This window comes from Capra hircus, chromosome 16 (assembly GCF_001704415.2).
Source record: "Capra hircus breed San Clemente chromosome 16, ASM170441v1, whole genome shotgun sequence".
In the NCBI taxonomy this organism is placed as follows: domain Eukaryota; kingdom Metazoa; phylum Chordata; class Mammalia; order Artiodactyla; family Bovidae; genus Capra; species Capra hircus.
This window is the reverse complement of record NC_030823.1, coordinates 65,725,493-65,748,495: the sequence shown is the minus strand read 5'-3', so window position 1 is coordinate 65,748,495 and position 23,003 is coordinate 65,725,493. Positions and strand designations below refer to the sequence as shown.

Genomic DNA, 23,003 nt, shown 5'->3' with positions numbered 1-23,003 from the left:
AAACGGCAAGCCACCAAAGGTAATTAAAGCTCAGCAATTGAGATTCAGATTAGAGCAGTCTTACTTAACTGTGAAGATTTGAAAATGATAAAAACTAAACCCATCTTGTACTATTTTTAAAAGAGTTACTTAAATAAAGTAGTGTGTTTTTACACCTTTAAAATATCTATTGTTTCTGCAAAAGCAATAAGCCAATGCTATGAAATTCTGCAATTGTCTTTTCCATGCAGAACTTTAAGAGGAAACAATGACTAAGCAGAAGAAAAACAGTTACATTCGGAGACTATTTCTGCATAAAACACATTTGTTATGTCTGGGCAGAAATAATTTCCTCTTTTGTTATTTATACTTCTAAATTACCTTTCTCAAGAGGATGTTAAAGAATCTAAACACTTGGAGGAAACATTAAAGTTTCTTAGTCCAACTATTCCTAAGTTTAAGAATCACTTTAAAACAGATTTCCCTTATACTAATCATTCAAATTTTCTACGAAACTTTCCAGCTTACTATTTCACAAGGCAGCAAAAATAGCTGTTGGACAGCTCCAAGGATTAGCTGTGTGCGTGTGTGCACATGTGTGTGTGTTTTAAATCAGGCACATAGTTTAGAACAGAGGTTCACAGTAGGAGACAGAGAATCTGGAATCAAAACAGCCTGATTTTGATTTCTGGCTCCAACAATTATTAGGTTAGTGAATTTGAACAAATCTTAAAAAAAAAAACAAAACCACACTATTATTTAACTAAGAGAATTGTGAAGATTCAAGATTTAATGAGATAATCTAAAAGTATATTTCTTTTGTGTTTCTGAACTGTTTTATAATTAAAGGTTTATTAACATAATAAAAACTTTCTTAAGAAAGTTATAACTACTACTAAGTATACTATATCTGTTGGTGTTATTATTAAAAACTGCCTCCTAGATTTCTTAAAAAACTAGGAATAAAACTACCATATGACCCAGCAATCCCACTACTGGGCATATACCCTGAGAAAAATCATAATTGAAAAAGACACATAATTGAAAAAGCAATCCTACTACTGGGCATATACAGTTGAAAAAGACATGTACCCCAATGTTCACTACAACACTATTTATGATAGCCAGGATAAGGAAGCAACCTAGATGTCTGTTGACAGATAAATGGATAAAGAAGTTGTGGTATATATGATGGAATTCCATTTGAACTATTTCAAATCCTAAAAGATGATGCTGTTAAAGTGCTGCACTCAATATGCCAGCAAATTTGGAAAACTCAGCAGTGGCCACAGGACTGGAAAAGGTCGGCTTTCATTCCAATCCCAAGGAAGGCAATCCCAAAGACTGCTCAAACTACTGCATGATTGCTCTCATCTCACATGCTAGCAGAGTAATGCTCAAAATTCTCCAAGCCAGGCTTTAATAGTACGTGAACCGTGAAATTCCAGATGTTGAAGCTGGATTTAGAAAAGACAGAGGAACCAGAGATCAAATTGCCAACATGTGTTGGATCACCGAAAAAGCAAGAGAGTTCTAGAAAAACATCTACTTCTGCTTTATTGATTATGCCAAAGCCTTTGACTATGTAGATCACAACAAGCTGTGGAAAATTCTTCAAGAGATGGGAATACCAGACTACCTGACCTACCTCCTGAGAAATCTATATGTAGGTTAGGAAGCAACAGTTAGAACCAGGCATGGAACAACAGATTGGTTCCAAATTGGGAAAGGAGTATGTCAAAGCTGTATATTGTCACCCTGCTTATTGAACTTATATGCAGAGTACCTCATGAGAAATGCCAGGCCAGATGAAGCACAAGCTGGAATGAAGATTGCCAGGAGAAATATTAATAACCTCAGATATGCAGATGATACCACCCTTATGGCAGAAAGTGAAGAGGAACTAAAGAGTCTGTTGATGAAAGTGAAAGAGAAGAGTGAAAAAGCTGGCTTAAAACTCAACATTCAGAAAACGAAGATCATGGCATCCGGTCCCATCACTCATGGCAAATAGATGGGGAAACAATGGAAACAGTGACAGACTTTCTTTTCTTGGGCTCCAAAATCACTGCAGATACGAACTGCAGCCATGAAATTAAAAGACACTTGCTCCTTGGAAGAAAACTGACCAACCTAGACAGCATATTGAAAAGCAGAGACACTACTTTGCTGATAAAGGTCCGTCTAGTAAAAGCTATGGTTTTTCCAGCAGTCATGTATGGATGTGAGAGTTGGACTATGAAGAAAGCTGAGTGGTGAAGAATTGATGCTTTTGAACCGTGGTATTGGGAGAAGACTCTTGAGAGTCCCTTGGACTGCAAGGAGATCCAACGAGTCTATCCTAAAGGAAATCAGTCCTGAATAATCATTGGAAGGACTGATGCTGAAATTGAAACTCCAATACTTTGGCCATGTAATGCAAAGAACTGACTCACTAAAAAAGACTGATGATGGGAAAGACTGAAGGCAGGAGGAGAAGGGGATGACAGAAGATGAGATGGTTGGATGGCATCACTGACTCTATGGACATGAGTTTGTGCAAGCTCTGGGAGTTGGTGATGGACAGGGAAGCCTGGCATGCTGCAGTCCATGAGGTCGCAAAGAATTGAACATGACCGAGTGGATGAACTGAACTGATATATAGATATAGATGCAGATGTATATACACAATAGAATGTTACTTAGCAATAAAACGTAATGGATTTGAGTCAGTTCTAGTGAGGTGGATGAACCTAGAGTCTGTTATACAGAGTTAAGTAAACAAGAAAGAGAAAACCAAATATCATATTAACACATATATATGGAATCTAGAAAAACGGTATTGATGAACCTGTTTGAAGGGCAGGAATAGAGATTCAGACATAGAGAACAGACTTATGAACACAGCAGGGGTTGGAGAGGCTGGGACAAACTGAGAAAGTAGCACTGAAATATATACATTACCACATATAAAATAGATAGCTAATGAGAGGCTGCTATATAACAGAGGGAGCTCAACCTGGTGGTCTGTGACAACCTAGAGGGGAGGGATGAGGTGGGAGGTGGGAAGGACCTTCAAGAGAGAGAGGACATTTGTGTACTTATGGCTGATTCATGTTGATATATAGCAGAAACCAATACAACACTGTAAAGCAATTATACTCCAATTAAAAATAAATTTAAAAATACTGCCTCCTAAAATTTGTATCTATGGTCCTTGTTTTCCTTTCTGGAAAAAGGTAATCTATTATAATTAAGAACTCAGAGTTTCTTAACTATTGTCCCATATGACCACTCTTTTTCAGTTTTATCCATCTTATGATACATTGTGGTCAAGATACATTTTCTTAAGTGCATTTTAGATCAGTCCAAGATTCCTTGTTTAAAAGATGTTAGTGTCTCCATGTTGCTCACTGAATTAAATAAAAATTCATCATGGTTTCCAAGACTTCTACAATATAGCTTCAATCTCTCTTTATAACATCATTTATTTTTAATACACTTTATTAACTTAGATTTCAAATTAGACTACTACTCTCCCTCAACAAGTTCAGTTGCCTCTTGGTCTAAAACAAACTCTAAAATTTCTATCTCTTTAATAGCAACCCACTCCATTATTCTTGCCTGGAGAATCCCATGGACAGAGGAGTCTGGCAGGCGACTGTCCATGGGTTTGCAAGAGACAGACATGACTTAGTAACTAAACCACCACCAGCAATATTCATAGCATGCCATTTGTATCACTCAAAAGCATTGATCAGATTCTCCATTTGACTATAGGCAATTCTTTATTCCTCTCATTTTTTCATTATTTACTATGGGTAAGTCACTGTGGATACAAAGATTAAGTATGGCCTTTATCCTCAGAAGATTACAGTACTAGATTTAAAGACTTAGCAATAGCAGCAACAACAGAAACAGCATGTTTCCAACTGTTTCAAACCCCAGCCATCAGATCTCACATGTGTTAAGTGATTGCAAACACATTTCACTCTGTATCTTATGACTAGTGAAAGTTGCTCAGTCCTGTCCAACTTTGTGCAACGCCATGGACTATACAGTCCATGGAAAGCTCCAGGCCAGAATACTGGCGTAGGTATCCTTTCCCTTCTCCAGGGGATCTTCCCAACCCAGGAATCAAACCTGGGTCTCCCACACTGCAGGCAGATTCTTTACCAGCTGAGCTACAAGAGAAGTCAATCTGTCTTACACTTTGGGCAGGACAGGAGTTGTCCATACTCTGATGACTCCAAAACTTACATTTCTAGCCTAGATCTCTTTTCTCGGCTCCAGATCCATATACCCAGTTATGAGATAAGAATCTTCAGTGGGTTCTTTGAAAACAATTTCCAACTCAACATATACTGAGATTGAACCTGTGACCTTATTCCTCAAAACCTGGTCCATTTCCAGCATTCCCTGCATTTATGTGATGAAACTGCCAATTGTTCAGTCACATAACAGAAACTGGGTATCATCCTTAATATCTTCATTTTCATCACTTCCCTACATCCAAATCCATAACCAAGTCTTAATACTTCTACCTGAAGTTATCTTTTGAGTACATCTTTCCTTCTCACCTCCATCACTAATCTGAGTTACAATGTCATTTATTTGGACTAATATATCTTGGCTATACGTGCCTACTGAATGTCATTTACCTGTTTCTTTCATGTTAACAGAACTCAATCTTGTGAGGGCTGTCATTGTGTTAAAAATTACATTTTCTAGTCTTTAGTTGGTAGTAGATGGAGTGGCATGTGAAGAATCTAACCAAGGAGATGTAAATGGAAGTAGTTTTGTGGGAATTCTAAGAAAATCCTGAAAGGGACAATTTTTTGCCTTCCCTATTTTTCTTGCTCTAGTGTTGCAACTAGTGATGCTGGGGGTGAGCTGATGATGCACGATCACAGACTGACCAGATGTTGAGGCCAGGGGCCAAGAGAACTGTAAAGATTTGAACTGCTGAGTGAATGCAAGTAGTGCCCAGCTCCAGACATCTCGTTCAGTGAGAAAAACAAAAGTTCTTTCTTTAAGTCAGCATGTTTAGACTCCGTTAATCACAGTTAAACACCATTCCTAATAATACAGTCTCTCAGAGGCCACGTTTGTCCTGCTCCAGCCCGCTCTCCACTTTGCAGTCAGTGATATTCTCAAGCTGCAACCCTACTCATGGCATTCCCCTTATTAGAACTTTTAAAGATTTCCCGTTGTGCTAGGACAAAACCCCAGATTCTTAATGCGGTCAACAATCCCTTCACGGTCTGAACCCTGTCAATTCCCTCCACCCTCAACCCCAGCTTTATTCTGCATGATCTTCTCCCTTGTTTTTAGTATTTTAGCCGCAGCAGACTTTTCAGAACTGCTAACACACCGTGAGACCTCCCACCAGATGGATGGAGTTAAGTTGGGACTAGCAGTTCCCCCAATTAGGATATTTACATTCACATTCCTAGTGGAGTACAGATTGAAGTTTTGCAGGTTTTAATGGAACTAGCCTTCAACAGATGCTGAAATGCTACAGCTGCTCATCTTTCTGTTGAGCGGTCTTCAAACCTGTTTTAATATCCTTATACATCTTGCAGGAGGGCAGGTTGTTCTTTGTATTGACATATGACTCTAACAGCATTATTGTTACTTTCCTTTTTGTTTTCTACAACCATAAAAGCACTGGGCTGCGATTCTGCTCCTGGGTTCTTGAATTCCTGGAGAAGTATTCCTTCTCTCTGTCTCTGCTGCCACATGCTGCACCAAGCCCCTGTATTTCCAGGCCTGTATAACAGACTCTTCAAGTCATTCTTCACTATGTCATCAAAGGGATTTTTTTGGAAATGAAATCTGATTGTAACATATTCCTGCTTCTGCCTTCCTAATGAGGTCCAGATTTTCAGAGTCCCTTCACAGTATGGCTTCTGTCCAGGTATATTTCCTGTCGTGCTCAACTTCAGTGAGCACCAACAGAAAACTCAAGCTTTATCACTCCTAGGTGAAAAATGGATGTCTCTCCTCACTCATCAGGACAGTCTGACTTTTTAAGGCTTAGATGTCTCCTTGAGGGGATCTTCTCTGAACCTTCCCATCCCACAGAATTTCCACCGTATCATTCCTATCACACTCAAAAGTCATCACTTGTTCTATATCTGTGTTTTCCGCTGATGCAGGAAGTTGAGGGCTGAGACCACATCCTGTTTATTCAATGATGCATTCAAGTATTATTTCATACCATAAGGCACATAGTAGGTGTTCAATGATAATGTGCTACATGATACTAGAAACATGCTGGGCACATAATAAATAGTCAATAATTAATAGTATGTGAATAATTAATGTACAAGATCATATTTATGTCATTTTCTGGTATTCCTCATATTCTGTGAATTGCTATATAGGAATGTGTTATTCCACCCTTCTTCACTAACACACACTTTCTTCTGCCTTCTGTCTCTAAATATTGTGGAGTACTGCCTCTTATCACCTTTCATTCTGTGGAACACTCATCTACACCACCGTATTTCTGTTTGTTTATTTGATATTGTTCTGTTTCCTGCTACAGTTAAAACTCACTTTAGTCAAGCTGATAAGTACCTAATCTATTCAGTTCAAGCCAATATATAAATATTATGTGTCAAATGCCATGCTAAGCCCAGGGAATACAGCAGTATGCAAAAACGGTACTGCTCATCACAGAGTTTAACTAAGGATGAGACAGACTTTTAAGGTTACATAAATAATAATAGGGACTATGAGAAAGTTTATAGCACATCCTGAAAACATTTGGCCACCAATATTCTTAATTTTTCCTTGTGGGGCACATTTTGTTGAAAAAAAAATTAATGAGCCTGAGATTTTATTTTAAACATTATGAAAAAACAAACAAAATTCCAAAAAATTATTGATCGTTGAAATAGTTCATTTCTTTCATGTTCATTTCTTCTCCCAATAAAAATGTTTTATTTCTCGGAAAACATATGTTTTCTCTTTGTACTATTTGTATGCATGTCGAACATTGGAATACACATTTAAAATATTTTTTGTGTGTGAAATAATGCCATCTGCAGCAGCATGGGTGATTCTAGAGATTATCACACTAAGTGAAGTAAGTCAGACAGAGAAAGACAAATATCATATACGACTTACATGTGAAATCCAAAAGAGTGGTGCAAATAAACTTACAAAACAGAAATAGAGTCACATATGCAGAAAACAAACTTGTGGTTACCAGGGAGGAAAGGTGGAGGAGAGATGAACTGGGAGATTGGAATTGATATATACACACTGCTACATATAAATAGATAACAAGGAGCTACTGCATAGCACAGGGAACTCGACTCAATGCTCTGTAATGACTTACATGGAAAAAGATCCCCCAACAGAGTGGATACATGTATAACTGATTCACTTGGCTACAGAGCAAAAACTAACACAACATTGTTAATCAACTAGCCCTCAATTAAAAAAAAATTTTAAGTGAAAAAAAAAAAAAATCCCTAATCGAATCTAAGCAAGAATTATTCAACTTGCCAGGTTGGCTTTTTGAAACCATATACAAGTGTATATATCTCCACAGTAACATTTTTCTTCCACACACACACACACACACACACACACATACACACACACACATATATATAAAAATGTACAAAAGAAGAAATAGAACTAGATCATTTGAAATGACCATTAAACTATAATCTACAGACTGGATCATTTAAAGACTGTGGAATAACACAACAGCATAAACATTATGCTTTTCCATTAAATTACTATCATCAGAAGAGACTTTCGTTCTGTTGTTGTTTAGTCACTAAGTAGTGTCCAACTTTTTGTGAACCCATGGACTGCAGTGTGCTAGGCTCCTACGTCCTTCACTATCTCTTGGCACTTGCTCACATTCATGTCCTTTGAATTGATGATGCAATCTAAACATCTCATCCTCTGCCTCCCCCTTCTCCGTTCACATTAATCTTTCCCAGCATCAGAGTCTTTTCCAACGAGCTGGCTCTTTGTATCAGGCAGCCAAAGTACTGAAGCTTCAGCACCAGTTCTTCCAATAAATATTCAGAGTTGATTTCCTTTAGGATTGACTGGTTCGATTTCCTTGCAGCCCAAGGGACTCTCAAGAGTCTTCTCCAGCACCCTGAGTTGAAAGCACCAATTCTCTGGTGCTCAGTCTTCTTTGTGGTTCAGCTCTAACATCCGTACATGAATACTGGAAAAACCATAAATTTGACTATACAGAACTCTGTTGGCAAAGTGATGTCTCTGCATTTTAATATTCTGTCTAGGGCTTCCCAGGTGGCACCACTGGTAAAGAACCACCTGCCTTATAGGAGACGTAAGAGATGTGGGTTCAACCCTTGGGTTGGGAAAATCCCCTGGAGGATGACATGGCAATCAACTCCTGTATTCCTGCCTAGAGAATCCCAGGGAGAGAGGAGCCAGGTGGAGTACTGTCCATTGGGTTGCAAAGAGTTGTACATGACTGAGTGACTTAGCATGCTAGATTGGTCATAGCTTCCCTTCCAAGGAGCAAGTTGCTTTTAATTTCATGGCTGCAGTCACCATCCACAGTGATTCTGGAGCCTGAGGGGAAAAACAATCTGTCACTGCTTCCACTTTTTCCTCTTCTGTTTGCCACGAAGTGATGGGACACGATGCCTTGATCTTAGTTTTTTTAATGCTGAGTTTCAAGCCAGGTTTTTCACTCTCCTGTTTCACCCCTATCAAGAGGCTCTTTAGTTCCTCTTCATTTTCAGCCATTAGAGTGGTATCCTCTGCATATCTGAGGTTGTTGATATTCCTCCCAGCAATGTTGATTCCAGCTTGTGATTCACCAGCCTGGCATTTGGCATGATGTACTCTGCATAGAAGTTAAATTAACAGGGTGACAATGAACAGCCTTGTCATACTCCTTTACCAATTTTGACCAGTCAGTTGTTCCATGTGAGGTTCTAACTGGTGCTTCTTGGCCTGCATTTGGGTTCCTTAGGAGACAGGTATGGTGGTCTGGTATTCCCATCTCTTGAAGAATTTTCCACAGTTTGTTGTGATCCACACAGTCAAAGGCTTTCATGTGGTCGATGAAGCAGAAGCAAATCTTTTTCCAGAACTCCCTTGCTTTCTCCATGATCCAACAAATATTAACAATTTATCTCTGGTTTTTCTATCTTTTCTAAATCCTGCTTAAACATCTGGAAGCTCTTGGTTCACGTACTGCTAAAGCCTAGCTTGAAGGATTTTGAGCATACACTCTGCTATCTTGTGAAATGAGTGCAATTATATAGTATTTTTAACATTCTTTGGCAATGCCCTTTTTTGGGATTGGAATGAAAACAAACCTTTTCCAGTCCTGTAGCCACTGCTGAGTTTTCCAAATCTGCTTACATATTGAGTGTAGCACTTTAATAGCATCATCTTTAAAATGATCTTTAGGATTTTAGGATTTTGAGTAGCTCACCTGGAATTTCGTCACCTCCAGTAGCTTTGTTTGTAGTAATGCTTCCTAAGGGTCACTTGACTTCATACTCCAGGATGTCTGGCTCTAGGTAATTGACCACACCATCATGGTTATCAGGGTTATTAAGACCTTTGTTGTATGGGTCTTCTGTATATTCCTACCACTTCTTCTTAATCTCGTCTGCTTCTGTTAGGTCCTTACCATTTCTGTCCTTTATTGAGCCCATCCTTGCATGGAATGTTCCCTTGATATCTCCAATTTTCTTGAAGAGTTCTTTGCACTGTTATTTAAGAAGGCCTTATCTTTCCTTGCTATTCTGGAACTCTGCATTCAGTTGGGTATACATCTTTTCTTTTCTCCCTTGCCTTTCACCTTTCTTCTTTTCCTCAACTATTTGTAAAGCCTCCTCAGACAATCACTCTGCATTCTTGTATTTTTTTCCTTTGGGCTGGTTTCGGTCACTGCTTCCTGTACAATGTTATGAACTTCTGCCCATAGTTCAGGCACTTTATCTACCAGATCAGTCCTTTGAATCTATGTGTCACCTCCACTGTATAATCATAAGGGATTTGATTTAGATCATACCTGAGTGGCCTAGTGGTTTTTCTCTACTTTCTTCAATTTAAGCCCAAATTTGGCAATAAGGAGCTCATGATCTGAGCCACAGTTCAAGTACTGCATTTTGGACTCTTTTGTTGACTATGAGAGCTATTCCATTTCTTCAAAGGGATTTTTGCCCACAGTAGTAGATATATCGGTCATCTGAATTAAATTCACCCATTCCAGTCCATCTAGTTCACTGATTCCTAAGATGTTGATGTTTAATCTTGCTATCTCCTGCTTGACCACATCCAATTTACATTGATTCATGGACCTAATATTCCAGGTTCCTATGCAATATTGTTCTTTACAGCATCAGATTTTACTTTTACCACCAGACACATACACATCTGAGCACTGTTTCTGCTTTGGCCCAGCCACTTCATTCTTTCTGGAGCTATTAGTAACTGCCCTCCGCTCTTTGCCTAGCATACTGGGCACCTTCTACTTGGGGGCGGCTCATCTTTCGGTGTCATATCTTTTTGCTTTTCATACTATTTGTTGTGTTCTAATGGCAAGAATAATGGAGTGGGTTGTCGTTTCTACCTCCAGTGGACCATGTTTTGTCAAAACTCTTCGCTCTGACCCATCCACCTTGGGTGGCCCTGCAAGGCATGGCTCATAGCTTCATGGAGTTATGCAAGCCCCTTCCCCGTGACAAGGCTGCTACCCAGGAAGGGGGATTTTAATTCTTGGAAAAAGTTAAAAAACTTCTTATCTACTAGCTGTATGACTCGGTCAGTGAATCATGTTTTATAAGTAGTAGGGCTCATCCTTTTATACAGAGAAGAAAGAGTAATTTAACATGCTTCAGATAAAAGTAAACATAGGTGAATTATAGAACAGAAATATGGAGTACAATGAAATTTTTAAAAATTTTGTCCCATAGCCAGTGACTCTAAAGATTACACTTACTTATTGTCTTTATTATGACATATTTCCCAATTATTTTACTCACGCAAGACCTTCAGGATAAAGTGTTTGCTGACTTCTCCTGCTTCGTTCGAGGCAATGCAGGTGTACCGTCCCGAATCTTCAGTTTCTGCTTTGGTGAGCTGAAGGACCATTCCTTGAGAGCTGATTGACAGATGGGCATCTAGCCCCAGGGGGTGACCATCTCTAAGCCAGGACATCCTGGGAGCTGGGGTTCCATCAGTAAAACATGTCATGGAGGTGGAACTACCCTTGACAATTGTGATTTCCTCTGTCCCCATCCCATTGTGCAGACTTGGTGGTACTATATAGAAAACAAAATTATATATCTATTATTATTTGATATCAATTTAGATTAAAAATTTTAATGGTTTACTTAGTTCTATAGTGTTTCTGTGATCTATAAAATTATAGAATTTAAAATAGCATATAATTAATTAATGACTTTACTATAAAAACGTGTTATAGGCTAATTACTAACTTTGCAAAACATTAATAATAAGCTCTCAGGACTGTTTTCCTTGTTGAACATACAAAACTAAATGTGGTTTAAATCTGGTCATTTTTTAACATTTTATACTTTCACCTTTAATTTATTATAATATACTCCAGATATTAAATCCTCTTCCAGAAACACAAGAGAAGACTCTACACATGGACATCACCAGATGGTCAATATTGAATGCAGACTGACTATATTTTTGCAGCCAAAGATAGAGAAGCTCTATACAGTCAGCAAACACAAGACCGGGAACCGACTGTGGCTCAGATCATGAACTCCTTATTGCCAAATTCAGACTTAAATTGAAGAAAGTAGGGAAAACCACTAGACCGTTCAGGTATGACCTAAATCAAATCCCTTACAATTATACAGTAGAAGTGACAATCAGATTCAAGGGATTAGGTCTGATAGACTGAGTGCCTGAAGAACTATGGATGGAGGTTGGTGACATTGTACAGGAGACAGGGATCGAGTCCATCCCCAAGATAAAGAAATGCAAAAAGGCAAAATAGTTGTCTGAGGAGGCCTTACATATAGCTGAGAAAAGAAGAGAAGTGAAATGCAAAGGAGAAAAGGAAAGATGTATCCATCCGAAAGCAGAGTTCCAAAGAAGAGCAAGGAGAAATAAGAAAGCCTTCCTAAGTGATCAATGCAAAGAAATAGAGGAAAACAATAAAATAGGAAACACTAGAGATCTCTTGAAGAAAATTAGAGATACCAAGGGAACATTTCATGCAAAGATGGGCTTGATAAAGGACAGAAATGGTATGGACCTAACAGAAACAGAAGATGTTAAGAAGAGGTGGCAAGAATACACAGAAAAACTGTACAAAAAAGATCTTCATGACCCAGATAACCATGAAGGTGTGATCACTTACCTAGAGCTAGACATCCTGGAATGTGAAGTCAAGTGGGCCTTAGAAAGCATCACTATGAACAAAGCTAGTGGAGGTGATGGAATTCCAGTTGAGCTATTTCAAATCCTGAAAGATGATGTTGTGAGAATGCTGCACTCAATATGCCAGCAAATTTGGAAAACTCAGCAGTGGCCATAGCACTGGAAAAGGCCAATTTTCATTCCAATCCCAAAGAATGGCAATGCCAAAGAATGCTCAAACTATCAAACAACTGGACTCATGTCACACTTTAGTAAAGTAATGCTCAATATACTCCAAGGCAGGCTTCTACTGTACATGAACCATGAACTTCAAGATGTTTAAGCTGGTTTTAGAAAAGACAGAGGAACCAGAGATCAAATTGTCAACATCTACTGGATCATTGAAAAAGCAAGAAAGTTCCAGAAAAACATCTACTTTTGCTTTATTGACTATGCTAAAAGCCTTTGACTGTGTGCATCACCACAAACTGCAAAATTCTGAAAGAGATGGGAATACCAGACCATCTGACCTGCCTCTTGAGAAATCTGTATGCAGGTCAGGAAGCAACAGTTAGAACTGACATGGAATGGCAGACTGGTTCCAAATAGGGAAAGGAGTACATCAAGGCTGTATATTGTCACCCTGTTTATTTAACTTATATGCAGAGTACATCATGAGAAATGCTGGGCTGGATGAAGCACAATCTAGAATCAAGATTGCCAGGAGAAATATCAATAACCGCAGATACGCAGGTGACACGACCCTTATGGCAGAAACTGAAGAAGAACTAAAGAGCCTCTTGATGAAAGTGAAAGAGGAGAGTGAAAAAGTTGGCTTAAAACTCAACATTCAGAAAATTAAGATTATGGCATTTGATCCCATCACTTCATGGCGAATACATGGGGAAACAGTGGAAACAGTAACAGACTTTATTTTGGGGGGCTCCAATGTATCTGCAGATGGTGACTGTGGCCATGAAATTAAAAGACCCTTGCTCCTTGGATGAAAAGTTATGACCAACCAAGACAGCATATGCAAAAGCAGAGACATTACTTTGCCAACAAAGGTCCATCTAGTCAAAGCTATGGTTTTTCCAGTAGTCATGTATGGATATGAGAGTTGGACTATGAAGAAAGCTGAGCGCTGAAGAATTGATGCTTTTGAACTGCGGTGTTGGAGAAGACTCTTGAGAGTCCCTTGGACTGCAAAGAGATCAAACCAGTGCATCCTAAAGGAAATTAGTCCTGAATATTCATTGGAAGTTCTGATGCTGAAGCTGAAACTCCAATACTTTGGCCACCTGATGCGAGGAACTGACTCATTAGAAAAGACCCTGATGCTGGGAAATATTGAAAGCGGGAGAAGAAGGGGATGATAGAGGATGAGATGGTTGGATGACATCACCAACTCAATGGACATGAGTTTGAGTAAACACCAGGAGTTGGTGATGGACAGGGAGGCTGGGCATTCTGCAGTCCATGGAGTTGCAAAGATTCAGACATGACTGAGTGACTGAACTGAACTGATATTATTCTGGAAGTATACTTTCAACTACCTTGTGTGGAATAAACAAAATAATAAGTTCCAGAGTCAATTTTATATAATCCAACATAAATCATTTTTAGCCTATGATAAATAGTTACTTAACTCTTCTGAGATGTTCTTGGGGATTGTGAACTCTCTGGTCTAGCAAATCTTGAGAAGTGGAATGTTTTAAGTTCTATCTCTGTCTAACATAACAGACAGATATTTAGTATACACACAAATATCCATTCATATTTTAAAGACTCTCAGACGACAACACATTAGAAAATAGTCTTAACTGTCTTTTTGTACCAAAAGACTGGTCTTGTGTCTGGATTGAAATGCTATTTTAAAAAATTAAAAAAAAAAAATTATTGAGGATGCTAAAAAAATAAAAATAAAAATAAAAATAAAAATTTTGTAAATTAATAAGCCTATACCCTTTTTAAATTGCAGACTTCTAAGCACAGAATGAAAAAAAAAAATTAACATTTCATTTAATGCTAAATTCCAGGTTACCAAAGTATCTTGACAGACAGTATGCTTCAATATATATGTATCCCCTGGGAAGAAAGGCATTCTGACCTAGTTAGTAAGATCCTATTTTACCAATCTTTCCTGATATGCCAATATTTAAATTAAGCCTGTTGCTTAATATTGGACACATAGTAAAGTAATAGGGACGTTTCTGGTAACATACCCAAAACTTGAAGACTGTAATGTTTATTATCCACCCCAGCTCTGTTGGATGCCACACAAGTATACACAGCAACATCGGATGCCTGAGCTCTCACAATCCTGGAAAACAATTTGACCCAACACTTCATAATTTCATCCCACTTCATAATCTGACATTTGATCAACATATACAAATAAAAATACCTGTGATAATACAAAGATTATAGCAGGTGATTTATTTGGGGAAATTTTGGTTATAAAGATTATAACCATCTACCGCAAAACATAGATGCCTCCAGTGAAATTTATTTGACAAAGCTGATTAGGCACTAAGAGTAAGCCACTGAAAATGTAACACAATATGAGGTGAATATTTTTCAAATACATATTAACAGAGAATGATGAAAATCACATGATTATAGTAAGCATCTTCCCATCATTTTGCCATACAAAGTTTTAGCTAAAATAGCAGCTCTTGAAAAATATATATATGATAGGTATAAGTCTATGAATGACCTATGGTATACAAATTTACTAAAACATGAACATTTAAATAATAATAAAGCATTTCAAATTTATATCTGCCTTTCTCCCTCTTCTAAAAAACAAAAAACTGAAAGGGAAACAAAAGTAAAAAATGTAGAAATGTAGGAAAAGACATTTTTAAAACATTATTTAGATGAAGCTGTTGTTGCTTACTAGCTAAGTTGTGTTCAACTTTCTTGCGACCCCATGGACTGTAGCCCACCAGACTCCTCGGTCCATGGGATTTCCAAGGCAAGAATACTGGAGTGGGTTGCCATTTCTTCCTCCAGGGGATCTTCCCAGTCCAGGGACTGAACCCAGGTCTCTTGCATCTCTTGCAGGCGGATTCTTTATCAGGGAGCCAACTTTACCGACTTAACAAGTTTACCAAAGTTAAGGTTTACAATTACAGTAACTCTGTGTAGCAAATCACACACAATAAAAGCTGACCTGATAACTTGTCCTCCAGAGAGCAACCGGATATGGGAGGAGAGAGGCAGAGGAAGTCCATTCTTTAGCCAGTTTATCTGTGGTGGAGGCATTCCTGTGGCTCTGCATTCAATATTTATTGAGGTGTCCACCAAAGCCATTAATTTCTCTGCTTCTTCTTTATTACCCCTAATTGCAGGTGGAACTATGTCATGCAGAAAATGAGAGAGGAGGGAATGGGTTTATTACTAGTTCAAATCATTCAACTACATTTACTCATATTTCTGCTTTATATCCTAAAAGGAAATAACAAGGACATCAGATTTTAGAACTAAATGCTTCAGACACCTATGGCTTTATTTCGTCTGATAGATTCTAAGGCAGCATAACCAAAAGAGGATGAAATTTCATATTTACCATAGACATTTAAATTAAAAATGCGGTCTTCTTCTCCAGCAGGATTAGTAGCAACACACGTGTACTTCCCCATGTCGGATGGGAGAGCTCCGTAAATGTTTAATGTGCTGCCGTCTGCAGTCACCCTGTAGGAGAGAGAATACAGATGCACTGAGATGATTTGTATGGAGCTAGCTATTTCTGGAAAACTCACTTGGATTATTATATTCTTGAAAAAAAGAGTCACGCTAAAATGCATCTTCGTCTTGGATATAATGGTTCAAATCTTTTTCATTAAGTACATGGAAATCAGAGCTAGTGAAACTGAAGGTGGTTTCAGGTAACCAGCTAAACTTCTGCAGTAACGGGTGTTATACACCCACTGCCTCCTTCTGAGGAAAAGGAAATGAACAACATCAGGAATTTTTCTATCCAAATCACGGGCAAAGGCGTGTTTTTCTCAGAAATAGAATGTTTTGTCACTACTTATCAATATAAGGTTTGAATTAAATGAAAATTATAAAATTTTGGTATAAAAACTGAAGAATGTTTATAATGTTTTAATAAGAAGTTAAAGTGAAAAATCTAGCTATAAACAACTTAGTATTAGTCTTAATGAGAAAGAGCTGACTCATTTGAAAAGAACCCGCTGCTGGGAAAGATTGAGGGCAAGAGGAGAAGGGGATGACAGAGGATGAGATGGTTGGATGGCATCACTGACTCGAGTGGACATGAGTCCGAGTGAACTCCAGGAGTTGGTGATGGACAGGGAGGCCTGGCGTGCTATGGTTCATGGGGTCGCAGAGTCGGACATGACTGAGCGACTGAACTGAACTGAAGGAGCAAGATGGAATAACTTTACAGTGACAACAGCTTAGTATTTATGTACGGGTGTTATTTGCAAATTTTTTCCCACAAATTGCTATAGCTTTCTCTTTGAATTACATAATAGTGAATACTAACAATATGATTACATTATCAATAATATCTAAATTAAGATTATTACATTACTGATTCTATTCACACACCATTTATTATCAAATAAAACTTCCTATGTTTTATAAAGAGGTTAAATTACTATCTACGGTTATTCTTACAATAGTCATTTTATTACATTCTCCCAGTGTCAAGAGTAAATACTCCATTTCTACTGTATCATATTATTAAATATAATTATTGAGAAGTATAATTTTATTATCTGGGTCTATTTTATTTTTTATTTTTAAAAACATAAATTTTTAAATTCCATGAGTTTAACCATGTGAATAAACAAAAAGCAAGCTGCCACGACTAAAGGAAAACACTAAGTTAACTTTGGAAAAATTACTTCATTTGGTGGATAAACTGGCCCCCTCACAAACCTACATATATTGTGGAGCTGGGAACAAATAATCAAAAAACTGAAAATAAGAATAAATATATTTGAGATCTTAATGTAAGAGGAGAAGTAATAGATCCTAAATTCCTAGGTATAAATATTACCTTTTAGAATAACTTAAAGTCCCACCAACTATCTAGTACTCGGTTTGGAACTAGGTTGATATCACAGCTGATTTAATAAAAATAATGACATATTGGTTAACTTTTGAGGGATGTCCAACCAGAGAAGTGAAATGCAAAATGTACCTCTAAGCTAAAACATCATTTGGCAATTCACCTAATTTTGTAAAGGGGACTAATATTTAAATTTTAACATAAAACTTCAAGAAAAAAAAACATTTATTTTTCCATAAATTGTGCACATTTAATTCATTGAGTAGAAAATATACTGCAAACCCCTAACTTTAAAATATTGGTTCAAAGTAATAAAGTTTGTAATACATTTAATTAATGCCTGCTGAGGTATATATAAAGGATTCCCAGGTGGTTCAGTGGCAAAGAATCCACCTGCCAATGTAGGAGACATGGGTTTGATACTTGAGTCAGGAAAATCCCCTAGAGAAAGAAATGGCAACCCACTCCAGGATTCTTGCCTGAAAAATCCAACAGACAGAAGAGCCTGGCAGGCCTCAGTCCGTGGGGTCGCAAAGACTCGGACATGACTGAGTGAGTAAGCGTGCATGCAAGGTATATATAATTCTTCAAGTAATTACAATTACTCTGGTGTGTATATATTATGAGACTTTGTGAAGAAATAATCCAGCAGAGTATAGAATAATGGATTGTCCTTCACAATACATTTGTTGAAAGTATCAGGAAGCCTGTAACATTTATCATTCCATCTCTATGAGGTTTGTGGCATGAAGAGTCAACTAAAAACGGCATCTGGACACATTACAAGGGATGAACCAGGTTATGATGATAGTATCTTTCTTTCAAAATGAGCCAAGCGCTATGGCATGTCTGGCGGTTTGGTGATTTCAGGACACAAAATCACATCTAAGAGATGACTGATGAATCATTTGTAGGATGAAATTGATTTGATGTTAGCAAGAAAGAAAAACGAATTATTTTTATGATGTAGACTTTGGTATAAATGTTCTGGAATTAGAGGAATAAAATCTACAACAGCTAACTAACACTTGCCGAAATGAACATGTAGGGAGATTTTATAACACAGAGTTGAAAGGTAAAGAACACATGCATACACAGATACTTTTGAATGATTCTCCCAAGAGAATATCTGTGTCCAGCTCTCTAAAACTGTATCCTTTTTCTTTCTGAATATAATGATAGCCAAGTTCCAAAGAGACTGAATTCACTATTATTCATGTGAAATTTGAAGCATAAAGCATTGTAGAAGACATTACAATTAATGACACAAAGATTCTTTTTACACATACCGAATTCTTTCTGTTTCACTGTTAACTATGGGCTTTCCATCTTTAAGCCACTGAATAAGTGGGGTGGGAATGCCATTTGCATTGCAGACCAGCTCAACATTTTCCCCAAGAAGGACACTGACTTCACTTGGAATCTCAGCATCAGCAACATTTGGAGGAACTTTGGAGAAATAATTAAGACTTTCATTATCAAGGCATAAGAGTGCAAATGCTATGAATATAACAGAATCATAGAACAATATGCCATTTTTATGTCATATTCTTCCTAGATTGTGGTTCAAGATCAAACTCTTGCCATTGTCAGAAATTACTTGAAAAATAAGTATAGGAATCACTTCAATATTCTTGTTATACTGTAAGTTGACATAATTATTTAGTCATAGGGGTTGTTGACACATCTACCTCATGGGCACCCTTCTTGGCCACAGAGAATCACTCCTGATTAAAGCCTCAATAGATAGCTCAGAATTAATACAGTTCAGGAGAATCTGTTTTTATAAAAGTTTAGCATAAGTCTGAGAAAGGTATCTGAATTGAGTATTTCTTTCTCTATGATACAGTTTAAATACTCTTTATTCTGAACAATAGCTTATTATTCAAGATTCAATCATCTCTATTTCTTTTACTAGCATCTTTCTTCCTCACTTTAATGATTCAATTAAGAAATAGTGGATAATAAAAATATTGACAATTCTATTAGAAACACATTTGAATTACTCTTCTTAATAATTACAGTGGTGTCGTTCATATAGTGGAGGCAGTTTACACCAAGTTGCAAGAGCCAGATCTGCATATCTTTACAACTCCGTGTTCAGTGCCATCATTTCAAGCAGTAGCTTGAAATGGGCCACCGTGGAAATACTCACGCCACAGAAATTGACAGATGACTGGTTCCAAGTCAAAACCATTTTATTTGCAGAGTCAACTGTTAGATATTTACCAAGACACCACTGCATAATCTCTCCAAATCTCATTTCAGTTGTCCAGAAGATAAGAATAATTATACTAAATTTATATCTACCAAAGAAGTTGAATCAATAAGAATGCTAATGAGACATCCCATAATAAATGTCAAATACAGGAAAGCAGGCTTTTGGGTAGCTCAGTGGTAAAGAACCCACTTGCCAATGCAGGAGATGTGGGTTCAATCCCTGTGTTGGGAAGATTTCCTGAAGAAGGAAAATAATAACCCACTCCAGTATTCTTGCCTGGGAAATCCCATGGACGGAGGAGCCTGGCGGGCTACAGTCCATGGGGTTGCAAAAGAGTCAGACACAACTTAGCAGCTGAAGCAACAACAAACGCATAGCATGGACTAGGCCTCGTGTACATATATAGCATCTATATAGTCTTAAGACACATACAAAATGTCTGGTAAAAATCTTTGATCATACCACATACTCCATGAGTGGCATCTATTATTATTAATGCATTAAACATAAATTAGGCATGTAATTTCTGACACTGAATCTCTGAACAGCTGTATTTCCTTTTGTGCTTCTAAAATCTTCAGCATCACTAATAGGAAAAACCACTGATACTCATAAACTAATTTTGATTTTTCCTTAATTTCAATTTTTCGGTGATGGATTTTAATCTTACTGTGGTGATCACTTTGCAGCATATACATATATAAAATCATTATGTTGTACACGTTAAACTTGTATAATGTTGGTGCATGCTCAGTCATTACATGGTGTCCAACTCTTTACGACCCCATGGACTGTAGCCCAGAAGGCCCCTTTGTCCATGGGATTTCCCAGGCAAGCATACTGGAGTGGGTTGCCATTTCCTTTTCCTTGTGATAATACAAAGATTATAGAAGGTGATTTATTTTGGGAAATTTTAGCTATAAAGATTATAAGCATCCATCCCAGGACTGAACCCATGTCTCCTGCATTGGCAGGTGGATTCTTTACCTCTGAGTAAAGAATGGGAAGCCCTATACAATGTTACATGTCAATTATATTTCAATAAAACTGGAAAAAAATTTCAATTTTTCTGTGGTTAGTTTCAGCAGAGCACACAGCAAGTAGATAATACATATTCACAATTGCACTGGACAAACTTAGGACAAATCCTTTTCACAATAACTATAATGAAATTGGAAAAAGCAAGCATTTCAACTTGGTTTCAAGTTAGACTTCCATTTCAGTTTATAATACCCGAAGGTTTGCTGAACATCAAAAAGATGCAAGTTCTCCCTGCAGCGCTCAATTCTATGCTGGAACATAATAGATGTTAATTAAGTATTTTTTGGATAAATCAATGCTTTTTATTCTCACCTCCAATTAGATTCACGATTATTTAAATTTACCCATTCCTTGACCAGTAACTAGGACATATTTAATCTCTTCATGAGATAAATCTTACATATCTATATAAGTAGAGATTCTATAGGCTTAGTATCAAAATAAATTATTCCAGCTCTAAGTGAAGAAGTAAATATACTGTAGGAAGGTACACAGTTCAGGACACATGAAAAAACAGATTTTGAAATTTCTACTACTCTTTTCTTCACATTTATGTACATTTTCATGAAAACTCTACCTACTGGTAAATGCAGGACAGAAAATTCACAGTATTTTTTGTTTATCTAAAGATATTTGGGGGACTTTCCTGATGCCCCAGTGGTTAAGACTTCACCTTACAATGCAGGAAGTACAGGTTTGATCCCTGCCTGGGAAGCTAAGATCTAAGTGTCTTGTGCCTCGTGACCAAAAAGCCAGAACATAAAACAATAGAAGCAATAGCATAATAAATTCAATAAAGACTTTAAAAAAATGGTCCACGTAAAACAAAATCTAAAAAAGAAAGATGTTTTGTAAGTCAAATCATTATGCTGTGTACTCTAAAATTATATCACTTAAATCTCAATAAACTGAAAAGACTACAATATCCAAAACACACAAAAGAGATATTTTGAATCAATTATAAATGATCTGTTTAGATATACACTTATTTTATACTATAAATAGAATGGAATAAGGAAACTGAAGACAGATCAGAGTGTACCCCACATACCTTGAATTGAAAGAATGTAATTTTTCTGTGCTTTTCCCTCCATATTTGAGGCAATGCATGTATAGTTTCCACTATCTGAATGTTGGGACCTGGCAATTTGGAGTTTGCTTCCCCCAGACAAAATATGAACTTCCAGTGAGCCAGAATTTTCTAGTGGTAGAAACAAAGCAAATCATAAAAAAGCTTTTATTTTAATGTCTCTACAATTCACCATAAAAATGTCTGACTTTACGTGATAAATGTATTTCTTAAAGGTCCTCCCTTTGTACTTTGATTTTAAAGGACCGCGTTATTTTTTGAAAAAGACAAGAAGAAAAATCTCTGTAAAATGAAGACTCTTTTGTAAGTTTATATTCTAGTACATTAGGCTTTCTGAACTAAACATAGCTATGTGCACAGTACTGAACATGTGCTAGGTTATTAACATAATGAATGAGGAGCAAAAGAAAACAATCATAAGAAATGCACAGCTATATTACCTATGGGTTTGTGGTTCTTCAACCATGCTATGGAGGGAGGTGGGATTCCAGTAGCATCACATGTTAAAGTAACAGGATTGCTGACTGTCTCCACAGTGACTTCGTTTTCAGGCCCTTCAATACTGGGTGGCACTGTAAAAAGACAGAAGAAAATCATGTGTCCTCATTAAGTTAATTCAGGATACTTTCTTTCATTTGCATATCTGGGGGAAAAAAGACTTGTATTAGAGGCAGATGCTCACCATATACATTGAGGTGGAAATTTTTATCATCCCGTCCTGCTACATTTATAGCTCTACATACATACTGGCCTGTGTCAGATACCTAAAAGAAAAAGATACTATTGTATGTGCTCCATTAAGTTACAGATGACCAATCACACTGTTCAAGTGTAGATTAAATCATCAGTCATCTTTATGCTCAAATGCCCCAGTCCTAATTGCCTTCTACAATCCTGCTTTTTCTTTTAAATGAAAAAAATAAAGATAATGGCATTGATGATGTTATTTTTTTTTAATGAAAATAATTTTTTAGTGTAGTAAAGGAAAGATACAACTTCCAATTCTCTCTTCCATAATCCCACCAAGGAGTCACGCATGACGTACAAACAAAAATAAAAGATGCACCTCAGCTTTTGCGATGTGCAGCATTTGTCCATCGGCCAAAATCGCCAGGGGAGCAGACTCTGTTAGCATCCGTCCATTCTTATACCAGGTGATGACTGGAGGCGGGACAGCATTTGATTCACACTCCAGTGATACTGAGGTCCCCTCTCTTACATTAACTACAGAAAGAGATTCGCTTCCATGATCTTTAATGCTTGGGGGCACTGAAGGAAGA

General features: G+C 37.3%; 1 protein-coding gene across 3 annotated transcripts in view; it reads right to left on the bottom strand.

Moving 5' to 3' along the window:
- HMCN1 (hemicentin 1) overlaps positions 1-23,003 on the bottom strand; it is a 546,207-nt gene that overhangs the window by 111,771 nt on the left and 411,433 nt on the right. For all 3 annotated transcript variants that reach the window (XM_005690978.3, XM_018060727.1, XM_018060728.1), the window contains 9 exons: positions 22,790-22,992; positions 22,406-22,487; positions 22,164-22,295; positions 21,685-21,834; positions 18,661-18,820; positions 15,899-16,023; positions 15,503-15,686; positions 14,550-14,647; positions 10,971-11,249 (listed from right to left, as the gene is read on the bottom strand). In XM_005690978.3, coding sequence (XP_005691035.2) covers positions 10,971-11,249; positions 14,550-14,647; positions 15,503-15,686; positions 15,899-16,023; positions 18,661-18,820; positions 21,685-21,834; positions 22,164-22,295; positions 22,406-22,487; positions 22,790-22,992 — 1,413 coding nt within the window. The remainder of the gene's footprint in view (positions 1-10,970; positions 11,250-14,549; positions 14,648-15,502; positions 15,687-15,898; positions 16,024-18,660; positions 18,821-21,684; positions 21,835-22,163; positions 22,296-22,405; positions 22,488-22,789; positions 22,993-23,003) is intronic.